Consider the following 12,201-nt stretch of genomic DNA (forward strand, 5'->3'; position numbering starts at 1 on the left):
GTTAGACTTCATAGATAGGTTCCTGTGTGGAAGGTAGACGCCCAAAGTGGCAAGGATTTATTTTATGTTTGATTTTGTTTATGCTGTTTGAATGCTTGCAATTGTTTTCCAGCAAGATGGAAAAATAAACCAAAAACGTTGTTTTCAACCGTCTTCGACTGCCAGTCTGTATAAATTCAGTGTGTGGTGAACCCATCCAAGGGGTCACACACCCCGCTACCGAGCTAACCCCTTAATATATATATATATATATATATATATATATATATATATATATATAAACATATATGTATTTATATTTAGTGTGTGTGTATATAAAATATACAATATATATATATAAAATATATATATAAAATAAATAATATATATAAAATATATATTAACATATATATAAAATAAATAAATAAAAGGCAGTATTATTATACGATAGGAAATAAAACACTTTTTTAGCAACGCCTCAAATGCAGCATCCAACTTTTCTTTTCTTTTATAATTGACTATTTTTTTTTTTAAATACAACAGAATAACCAAAAGCAACAAAGGACATCTAATGAGGTACACAACAGACTGATGTAAAGTAAGAACATCAAAAGGGAGAAAAGTAGTGCAGCTGCAGGGCAGTTTCAAATAACAATGATGTATGGTAACCTAAAGGATGAGCCATCTAGCTTCAAGAGTATCATCCGTCAAGGCCGATACCGAGAGGGACCAGACAAAGCTTAGCAGGCCTAGTAAAAGAGCCCAAAACAATTCAGAGTTCTTAGCAGAGTTTCAAAAATAACAACAGAAAGAAGAAGGAAATAAAGATGGAGAAGATAAGAAGTCGGAAAAGTTAGAGGTGCCGGAATTCAACACTCCTGGGTGGGGGGACGAGAGCATGCCATCTCCTCAGATAGCAAAAAAACACAAAAAACATTCATGGAGGGTCTTCCCGCGAGTCCCAGGTCTCCCACGCTGCATTATGTTGCTCAACCATATCGGTAAGACGAGCTGTAAGAGACTCCAAAATATCTACGTTCTTAATCCTAGCACACAAATCAATGGAGGATGGTGGAGTTTGCCTCTTCCATAGAAGGGCAATAAGACATATAGAGCCCCTTGCAAAAGTATTCACCCCCTTGGCTTTTTACTTATTTTGTTACATTACAGCCTTTAGTTCAATGTTTGTTTAATCTGAATTACCATATATACTCGAGTATAAGCCGACCCGATCATAAGCCGAGGCACCTAATTTTACCACAAAAAACTGGGAAAACGTATTGACTCATAAGTATAAGCCTAGGGCAGTGATGGCGAACCTCGGCACCTCAGATGTTTTGGAACTACATTTCCCATGATACTCATGTACTCTGCAGTGTAGTGGAGCATCATGGGAAATGTAGTTCCAAAACATCAAGGTTCACATTCACTGGCCTAGGGTGTGCATGCCTCACTGTGTGCATGCCTCACTGTGTCCATAACTAGACTGACGTTTAACATGGGAGTCTATGGAAGGGGTGCCCGGCTTTGAAAAATCGGTGCTCCCCAGCCATAGGTCCCCAGACAACAAACGTTGCACACTTGTAGAGGAGAACTGGGGCTACATGTGTGCCACGTTCCGGGTCCAGGGGGACCAATGACCGGCCGGTACCAAGTTAATGCCATTCACAAAAATGGCACCGCTCAGTGCGCCTGCACCATTGTCTACGGCACGCATGCGTTTCTGTGAAAATATCTTCTTAACCCTGTAGGTTAAGGAGATATTTCTTGCACCTACAGGTAAGCCTTAATCTAGGCTTACCTGTAGGTGCAAGTTGCAAGAGTGGGTTTACAACCACTTTAACATGGGAGTCTATGGAAGGGGTGCCCGGCTTTGAAAAAAAAAATCGGTACTCCCCAGCCAACAAACTATGCACACTTGTAGAGGAGAAATTGGGCTACTTGTGTGCCAAGTTTGGGGTCCAGGGGACCTACGGCCGGCCGGTACCGGGTCCCCAAAGTCTGGAAGATAAGGGGCAAAAAGGTAACTCGAATATAAGCCGACGGGGGTATTTTCAGCACAAGAAACTGCTGAAAAACTTGGCTTATATTCGAGTATATACGGTATATGTGATGATCAGAACACAATAGTCTAAGTTGGTAAAGAAAAATTAGAAAAATATATGCATAAAACTATTTTTCAATTTTTTTTTTTCAAAAATGATAATCGGCACGTGCATATGTATTCATTTTGTTATGAAGCCCATGGAAAGCTCTGGTGCAACCAATTACCTTCAGAAGTCACATAATTAGTGAAATGATGTCCACCTGTGTGCAATCCAAGTGTCACATGATCTGTCATTACATAGACACACCTTTCTGAAAGTCCCCAGAGGCTGCAACACCTAATCACAAGGCACCACTAACCAAACACTGCCATGAAGACCAAGGAGCTCTCCAAACAAGGAAGGGACAATGTTGTTGAGAAGTACAAGTCAGGGTTAGGTTATAAAAAAATATCCAAATCTTTGATGATCCCTAGGAGCTCCATCAAATCTATCATAACCAAATGGAAAGAACATGGTACAACAACGCAAGAGACGGGCGCACACCAAAACTCATGGACCGGGCAAGGAGGGCATTAATCAGAGAGGCAGCACAGAGACCAAGGTAACCCTGGAGGAGCTGCAGAGTTCCACAGCAGAGACTGGAGTATCTGTACATAGGATGACAAGTTAAACAGCAATTCTAATGTCATTTTTCACTGCCATCTTCTTCCCTCTAATTAGAACCCCCAAACATTATATATATTTTTTATCCCAACACCCTAGAGAATAAAATGGCGATCGTTGCAATACTTTCTGTCATGCCGTATTTGCGCAGCGGTCTTACAAGCGCACTTTTTTGGGAAAAAATTACACTTTTTTTAAATAAAAAAATAAGACAACAGTAAAGTTATCCCCATTTTTTTTAATAAAATGAAAGATAATATTACGCCGAGTAAATTGATACCCAACATGTCACGCTTCAAAATTGCGTACGCTCGTGGAATGGCGACAAACTTTTACCCTTTAAAATCTTCATAGGCGTCGTTTAAAAAAATCTACAGGTTGCATGTTTTGAGGTACAGAGGAGGTCTAGGGCTAGAATTATTGCTCTCGCTCTACCAATCGCGGCGATACCTCACATGTGTGGTTTGAACACCGTTTACATATGCGGGCGCTGCTCACGTATGTGTTCGCTTCTGCGCGCAAGCTCGTCGGGACGGGGCGCGTTTTCTGGCTCCTAACTTTTTTAGCTGGCTCCTAGATTCCAAGCAAATTTGTCAAACCCTGGCATATACAGCATTTTATTATACCTTGTGAGATCATGTACAGCATACTGAATGACGAAAAAATGCATGGTGGCAAGTCAGATCATTGGAGGAGCGCATACCGAGTTCCCAGAGTAGCTCGAGAACTGACCACGATGTGTTCTCCCGCTAAGGCCCCTTTCACACTGGGGCGGGGGCAAAGCACCACTATTTTTAGCGGCGCTATTCGGCAGCTAACAGGGTGCTTTTACCCCCGCTAGCAGCCGAGAAAGGGTTAACCACAGCAAAGAGCCTGAGGCGCTTTGCCGGCGGTATAGCGGCGGTGCCCCATTGATTTCAATAGGCAGGAGCAGTATAAACACCGCTCCTTCACCGCTCCAAAGATGCTGCTAGCAGGACTTTTTTTACCGTCCTGCTAGCGCACCGCTCCAGTGCGAAAGTCCTCGGTTTTCACACTGGAGAGACAGCAGCGGCTGTTTCAGGTCGCTTTGCAACCGCTATTTTAAGTGTTATAGCGCCTGCAAAGCGACCCAGTGTGAAAGGGGTCTTAGTGTGGTCAGTTTTTAATAGGAAAGCCAGGGGACTGGCAGGAACACCAGGGATGTCACATAAAGGCAGCAATACAAATAGAAGAGGATACTTTCTCATACAAGTACATGGTACAGCAGGAACATATCAGGAATATTAAATGTTGGGGTAACAAACGCTTTAAGGCCCCTTTCACACTGGGGCATTTTTCGGGCGCTTTGGCGTTAAAAAAAAAAAAAAAAACAAGCCTGTAAAGCGCCTGAAAGAAGCCTCATCTGCAATCCCAATGTGAAAGCCCGAGTGCATTCAGAGCCCTTTCACACTGCCAGCGCCCACTCTCCAGTTTTAGTACATCGACCTCAGCCTTTTACAGAAGATTGTGAATTTTTGCAGAAAATGCACACAAAGCTGCGCATGCACAGCTTCATTTACATTTCCAGCACACTGACAGCTGAACTCACACGATTTAAAACCTGCGTTCAGAGTGGATGTAAACCCAATTTTTTTTTTTTTTTGCTGTCACAATGTACAGTATAAGATTTCCTATCATCTGTGCCCGGTCTTGCCACACAGAGTTAATCCAGCTCTGAGCAATCCTCTTTTATTGTTCAGTGAAATAAACAGTGAAATAAAAGGACTTACAGAGAAAAACCTTAGTCTGTTCCGCCCCCTTGCTGTGAGTGACAGGTTATTTACATATCTCATGCAATAGCCATTATTTTTTAATTCCCACCCCCACTAATTTTCTGAAGTCATGTGGTATCTTTTCTGTATTTTGACTGGATGATCATAGCAGAATTCAGTGTAAGCAATACACAGGACAAAATGCATGTTGACAAGGGGAGTGTAGAGGAGGGCGGGGAGTCTGACATCACGACTCCACCCACTGAGCTCCAGACAACAGACCCACCCACAGAATCTGCAGTTTTTCAGGTCTTATAACAGACAGAGGGGAGACATTTGACAGGTAAGGATACATGCAGGAGGCATCTATATCCTTATAGATCAGCACTATGGCAGTAGTTTAGAAAGGATGAGAGTGGCTTTACATCCACTTTAAATGAACAAGCGAGTTAGAAGCCGATTGGCTACCATGCACAGCTGTACCAGATTTTGCACCCTCCAGTTTTAGTAAATGTTGATGCAGGTCCCGCGCCGCCATTCACACTAGGGGAAACAGGCAGTAAAGCCTTACGGCTTCACTGCCCATTTCCTACTGCGCATGCACGAGTCTCGCGCCGACTTGTGAATGGGCGGCTGCTCTCTGAGAACACACACAGTTCCCAGAAAGCAGCGCGCCCCATTCACTAGGAGAAGATGAAGAAGAAGACAGACCGCGGCCACGGAAGAGGCAGATTACGAACTTCCGCATAGCAACAGGTATTTCGGGTGAGTATAATTTTTTTTTTTTCATATTTTTTTTTTCAAATTTTTTATGATTTTTGGACAAATGTTGTTTTCCTGGGTGGAACTCCACTTTAAGGACCGCCGCACGACTATGTACCATGTACGTCCCCTTTAAGAACCCAGCCGTGGGTCGCGAGCGCACCGCGCTCGCAACCTGGTCCGAAGCTCCGTGACCACGCCCGTGGGACCCGATCAGGTCACAGGAGAGGTGAGTGTAAACAAACCTTCCCTGTTCTTCTCTGTGGCTTGTCACTGATCGTCTGTTCCCTGTCATAGGGAATGACGATAAGTGATGTCACACGTCCAGCCACGCCCCCCCTACAGTAAGAAACACACAATAGGACACACTTAACCCCTTAGCGCTCCCTAGTAGTTAACCACTTCACTGCCATTTTCATAGTAATCAGTGCATTTTTATACCACTTTTTGCTGTGAAAATGACAATGGTCCCAAAAATGTGTCAAAAGTGTCCAATGTGTCCGCCATAATGTCCATAATTGTCGCTCTTTTTTTGTTTAAAGCGCAAAAAAAAAACCGCAGAGGTAATCAAATACCACCAAAAGAAAGCTCTATTTGTGGGGAAAAAAGGACGCCAATTTTGTTTGGGAGCCACGTCGCACGACCGCGCAATTGTCAGTTAAATCGACGCAGTGCCGAATCGCAAAAAGGGGCAAGGTCCTTTACCTGCATAATGGCCCGGATCTTAAGCGGTTAAACCTTGAATTTCCATAGTAACGATCCACTTAGCGAGGCGACAACCTCACAGATAAAGACGCATCTTCTACACTCAGAAAACGCCATCCTGCTACTAAGGATGAAAACGAAATTTCCCCAGGTTCAGCCCGCTGACCCCCGGGGTCTATTGTGACAGATTAGATTTATAGGGCCGTCATCTCCATAGAGAACAGTCACCTCGGAGCGTGTGCGCGTAGATCCGATAATGATTCATTTATAGCTGCTATCCAGCATCTGCTGCGATGTCTCAAGTGTCTCGTCGCAGGAAGTCATGACCGGTCGGAGGAATTGTTTTCTTCCACTGCAAGTCCCTGAGTCCAGCGAAGGATTGATGAGTTCTGCTCTGCTGCCTATACATTGATGTAACCGGCTTATCAAATGTGACAAGCTGGAATCAGAATGTCTGTTTAACCACAAAAATTATATAAATTAACAATCCAATGTCAGTTCAACATCCTAAAGCTGGGGGCTTCCACGCAGACTGTGGCCAGTGAAAGTAGAAAATGCCAAAGTACCAGTGAGAGCAAACAAACAATGCCCCAGGGTTGGTGGTCAGTAGGGGTAAAAAATTACTTAGTGCCTGTGGTTACTGGGAGGAACTGCGCCCCATCCTTGGCGTCAGTGGAAGGAACTGCGCCCCATCCTTGGCGTCAGTGGAAGGAACTGCGCCCCATCCTTGGCGTCAGTGGAAGGAACTGCGCCCCATCCTTGGCGTCAGTGGAAGGAACTGCGCCCCATCCTTGGCGTCAGTGGAAGGAACTGCGCCCCATCCTTGGCGTCAGTGGAAGGAACTGCGCCCCATCCTTGGCGTCAGTGGAAGGAACTGCGCCCCATCCTTGGCGTCAGTGGAAGGAACTGCGCCCCATCCTTGGCGTCAGTGGAAGGAACTGCGCCCCATCCTTGGCGTCAGTGGAAGGAACTGCGCCCCATCCTTGGCGTCAGTGGAAGGAACTGCGCCCCATCCTTGGCGTCAGTGGAAGGAACACAGTGCCCCATCCTTGGCGTCAGTGGAAGGAACACAGTGCCCCATCCTTGGCGTCAGTGGAAGGAACACAGTGCCCCATCCTTGGCGTCAGTGGAAGGAACACAGTGCCCCATCCTTGGCGTCAGTGGAAGGAACACAGTGCCCCATCCTTGGCATCAGTGGAAGGAACACAGTGCCCCATCCTTGGCGTCAGTGGAAGGAACACAGTGCCCCATCCTTGGCGTCAGTGGAAGGAACACAGTGCCCCATCCTTGGCGTCAGTGGAAGGAACACAGTGCCCCATCCTTGGCCTCATTAGAAGGAACACAGTGTCCCATCCTTGGCGTCAGTGGAAGGAACACAGTGCCCCATCCTTGGCGTCAGTGGAAGGAACACAGTGCCCCATCCTTGGCGTCAGTGGAAGGAACACAGTGCCCCATCCTTGGCGTCAGTGGAAGGAACACAGTGCCCCATCCTTGGCGTCAGTGGAAGGAACACAGTGCCCCATCCTTGGCGTCAGTGGAAGGAACACAGTGCCCCATCCTTGGCGTCAGTGGAAGGAACACAGTGCCCCATCCTTGGCGTCAGTGGAAGGAACACAGTGCCCCATCCTTGGCGTCAGTGGAAGGAACACAGTGCCCCATCCTTGGCGTCAGTGGAAGGAACACAGTGCCCCATCCTTGGCGTCAGTGGAAGGAACACAGTGCCCCATCCTTGGCGTCAGTGGAAGGAACACAGTGCCCCATCCTTGGCGTCAGTGGAAGGAACACAGTGCCCCATCCTTGGCGTCAGTGGAAGGAACACAGTGCCCCATCCTTGGCGTCAGTGGAAGGAACACAGTGCCCCATCCTTGGCGTCAGTGGAAGGAACACAGTGCCCCATCCTTGGCGTCACTGGAAGGAACACAGTGCCCCATCCTTGGTGTCACTGGAAGGAACACAGTGCCCGATTCCTTGGTGTCAGTGGAAGAACAAGTGCCCCATCCTTGGCGTCAGTGGAAGGAACCAGGGCTGTGGAGTCGGTAGATAAATGTTCCGACTCCAACTCCTCAGTTTTATGTACTTCCGACTCCGACTCCCCGACTCCGACTCCACTGTATTAATATGCGAATGTATTTTATACATTCCTTGAGGGAAAGAAACGCAACCTACCACAGGACTACTGGCTGGGAAGCCAACAGTCTACTGTATTGCACAGTTTAAGCAAAAGACAAACACAATGAAAACAATCACGTGGCTGGATAGTAGCAGCAGGCATAAACATCAGGAACAGGATCTTTACCAGTTCAAAAATACAAACCACATAATTTGGTTGTTTTAGAACAAAAACAAAGCTTATCTATAATGAACCAAAAACAAAATCTGTAAAACCTAGAAACGGTTTATATTAATCTTGAAATGTAGTTCTAGGCTTAGCAAATGCAAATCAATTCAATGTAGAGTTCTAAGGAAGAGAATTGCCTCTGCCAGATCCTCTTTCATAGAGGCTCTTAAGTCAGACTTTATTATTTTTAGGGCTGAAAATAATCTTTCGACACCGACTTGGGTGGGTGGCATTGCAGTAACTATTCTGGCCACATCACTAACGATCTCTGGATAAACAAGGATGGCTTCTTCAACAGTAAGTTTTGATGAGCGATCATACTTTTCAACTTCTTTTAGTGCTTTATAAAACTCCTGTTGGAATTTTTTTATTTGGACACTTACTGGTTCTCTAACATGCGTTCCCTGTAAAAGCAGAACACAACACTTGGAAAGTATAAGTATTGCAGCTCCTAATTGTGCGTTGCGTGCCATATAGTGAAGCACATGAAAAGCATGCTTCTTCACGGTCACTTAACGTGTTCGTTTTGCGGTTACGTGAGGCACTGCATGCATTGGTCTTTATTCTTACAGTAGAGAAGTCATTAATTATAACTTTTTGTGAATTGGGACATTTAAACTTGCTTTTTTTTTTTTTTTTATTCCAATCTAAATTTAGTAGGAGTCGGAGTCGGAGTCGGTGCATTGTTTGCCGACTCCAGGTACCCAAAATTTCCCCCGACTCCGACTCTTCGACTCCGACTCCACAGCCCTGGAAGGAACAGTGCCCCATCCTTGGCGTCAGTGGAAGGAACAGTGCCCCATCATTGGAATTAATGGAGGAATATCCAGATAGTACGCAATTGAGCTGCAAGTTTAAAAATGACTTGCTAAGCTATTGCTGGACTTGCCAGGCTTCACAAGTGTGTTGCAAAGTTGCAGCAAGTCCGCATTGCATGACTCCGAATCAACTTTCTTTGCAAACATTCTGCAAGTCTGTTGTAAGTTCTGGTTCAGTTATGTTGTGGAATAGTCATCCCACCACAGGGGGTCACTGTGGCTGAATTTTCATGATGTGTAGACTTACAGAGCTCTTGCTGTAGACCACTGCAACTTTGCTCTTGCTAGAGACTTGACATGCACATTTGCTACAAATTGGAAAAGTGGGCACTGATGGGCACTGAGAGATGGCACTGGTGGGCACTGATCAGGAGCACCGATTAGCAGTACTGATGGGCATTGGTAGGTGGCACTTGTGGCCACCGATAAGCAGCACTGGTGGGCACTGTCTGGGACTGATGTGTTACCTTTTGCAGTTGCGCACGGGTGCCATTAGTTCTTACTGGCAACCTCACTTATCCACCAATTGCATGCGTGTTTGCACCCACTTAAACGCATGGTACCCAGTGATCCTCTTCGGTTCCCAGCCTGGCCGTTGATTGGCTAGGCTTGACAAATTGATAGCAGCGCAGCCATTGGCTGGTGCTGCTGTCAATCACATCCGATGACGCGGCGGGCCCGGGGGCCAAGTGATACAGTCGGCGGCTAAGCCCGCCGCTGTATCACGGGAGCGCGCCCGCAAAAGCTTTCCACTGTGTGAGAGCTGATTGGAGGAAAGGGACACACCATCCCCCTCTACATAGGCAGAGGAATGAAGGAACATGTAGAGCCATGTGCTTATCTCCCTCCCACACAAAGTTTTAGCTCATGTGTTGGAGAACTTGTCAGAAGTGACTCTGCTGATACCAGAGGAACAGAGCACCAGAGAGAAACAACTTAGACCTTTGTAGAGAGACAAGTAAACCCTACAGATATAGGTGCTTTGTTCAAATTTCATGAATGGAGTTTACACCCACTTTGAAGGTAACATTTTTCTGTGACAAATACAAGTCCAGTTAAATAACAGAACAAACAACGTTTAGTTCACTCTTACCTGCCATTGTAGAAATTCCTAAAATGGCACCGATATGGAATTCTATTTGTGTTCCCTGTAAAGAAAGAAAATATGTTTAAAATTAATAAGAAAAATCACGCTGTCCTAAAAAGAAAATATGGCATATTATACTTAAACACGTCTGGTTTATTACGTTATTCCTTAAAAGGTCAGTCCATTCAAAAGGCAACATTTGTTTACAGGTGGAGTGTGGTGGGCTAACCCACTTCCTTGGTTAACCACTTAACCCCCGTACCATATTGCTGGTCAAAGACCAGAGCACTTTTTGCGATTCGGCACTGCGTCGCTTTAACTGACAATTGCGCGGTCGTGCGACGTTGCTCCCAAACAAAATTGGCGTCCTTTTTTCCCCCCACAAATAGAGCTTTCTTTTGGTGGTATTTGATCACCTCTGCGGTTTTTATTTTTTGCGCTATAAACAAAAATACAGCGACAATTTAAAAAAAAAAATGCAATATTTTTTACTTGTTGCTATAATAAATATCCCCAAAAATATATAAAAAAAAAAATTCCTCAGTTTAGGCCGATACGTATTCTTCTACATATTTTTGGTAAAAAACAAATCGCAATAAGCGTTTATCGGTTGGTTTGCGCAAAATTTATAGCGTTTACAAAATAGGGGATAGTTTTATTGCATTTTTATACATTTTTTTTTTTTTTACTACTAATAGCAGCGATCAGCAATTTTTTTCGTAACTGCCACATTATGGCGGACACTTCGGACAATTTTGACACATTTTTGGGACCATTGTCATTTTCACAGCAAAAAAATGCATTAAAAATGCATTGTTTCCTGTGAAAATGACAGTTGCAGTTTGAGAGTTAACCACAAGGGGGCGCTGAAGGGGTTAGGTGTGACCTCATTTGTGTTTCTAACTGTAGGGGGGGTGTGGCTGTAGGTGTGACGTCATTGATTGCGTTTCCCTATAAAAGGGAACACACGATCAATGACGGCGCCACAGTGAAGAACGGGGAAGCTGTGTTTACACGCGGCTCTCCCCGTTCTTCAGCTCCGGGGACCGATCACGGGACTCCAGCGGCGATCGGGTCCGCGGGTCCCTAGGTCACGGAGCTTCGGACCGGGTCGCGGGCGCGCACCCGAGACCCACGGCAGGGCACTTAAAGAGGACGTACCTGTACGTACATGTGCCCAGCCGTGCCATTCTGCCGACGTATATGTGCAGGAGGCGGTCCTTAAGTGGTTAACAAACCTTGAGCCTTTACAACCACTTTAATACTTCTTTTGCATACTTCATCAGTGAGGTTTCCCTGCCTGTCTTCCTGGTACATCTGGGAGGTCCCGTCCATCTTTGTGTGATCCAGCTCCTCCTGATACATTCTCCAAGATGAAATAATCAGTTTTGGGTGGACTAGCCCTTTAAAGTAACTTTTTATATAGCTTTCTGTACCATCATTTTATAACTATATTGCCGCGTACACACGATCATTTTTCGGGTTGTAAAAAACTACTACTACTTTTTTTTTAAAGTCATTAAAAATGATCGTGTGTGGGCTCCAGAGCATTTTTCACAATGTAAAAAATGGCCATTAAAAATTTCGAACATGCTCTAATTTTTCGTAAAAAATGGTCGTGTGTGGGCTTTAACGATGTGAAAAAAACGCACATGCTCAGAAGCAAGTTATGAGACGGGAGGGCTCGTTCTGGTAAAACTACCGTTCGTAATGGAGTAAGCACATTCATCACGCTGTAACAGACAGAAAAGCGCGAATCGTCTTTTACTAACACGGAATCAGCAAAAGCAGCCCAAAGGGTGGCGCCATCCGCATGGAACTTCCCCTTTATAGTGACGTCGTACGCGTTGTACGTCACTGCGCTTTGCTAGAGCATTTTTTTTTCGCGATCGTGTGTAGGCAAGGCCGTTTTAACGATCGGGTTGAATTTTTTTTTTCGTTTTTTCTGGACCATTAAAAATTAAATTCTTTACAACCCGAAATACGGTCGTGTGTACGCGCCATAATACAGTAGATCCACCTTCCCATGGTTTTCTGAATATCATGGACTTGGAATAGACCCAGATTT

At 45.2% G+C, this 12,201-nt stretch overlaps 1 protein-coding gene across 2 annotated transcripts in view; it reads right to left on the minus strand.

Annotated features, from left to right (window-relative positions):
- The window catches only part of TMEM65 (transmembrane protein 65), a 186,643-nt gene that overhangs the window by 13,179 nt on the left and 161,263 nt on the right, over positions 1 to 12,201 (minus strand). For both annotated transcript variants that reach the window (XM_040354937.1, XM_040354936.1), the window contains one exon: positions 10,140 to 10,194. In XM_040354937.1, coding sequence (XP_040210871.1) covers positions 10,140 to 10,194 — 55 coding nt within the window. The remainder of the gene's footprint in view (positions 1 to 10,139; positions 10,195 to 12,201) is intronic.

The sequence above is a fragment of the Rana temporaria genome, chromosome 5 (genome assembly GCF_905171775.1).
Source record: "Rana temporaria chromosome 5, aRanTem1.1, whole genome shotgun sequence".
Classification (NCBI taxonomy): domain Eukaryota; kingdom Metazoa; phylum Chordata; class Amphibia; order Anura; family Ranidae; genus Rana; species Rana temporaria.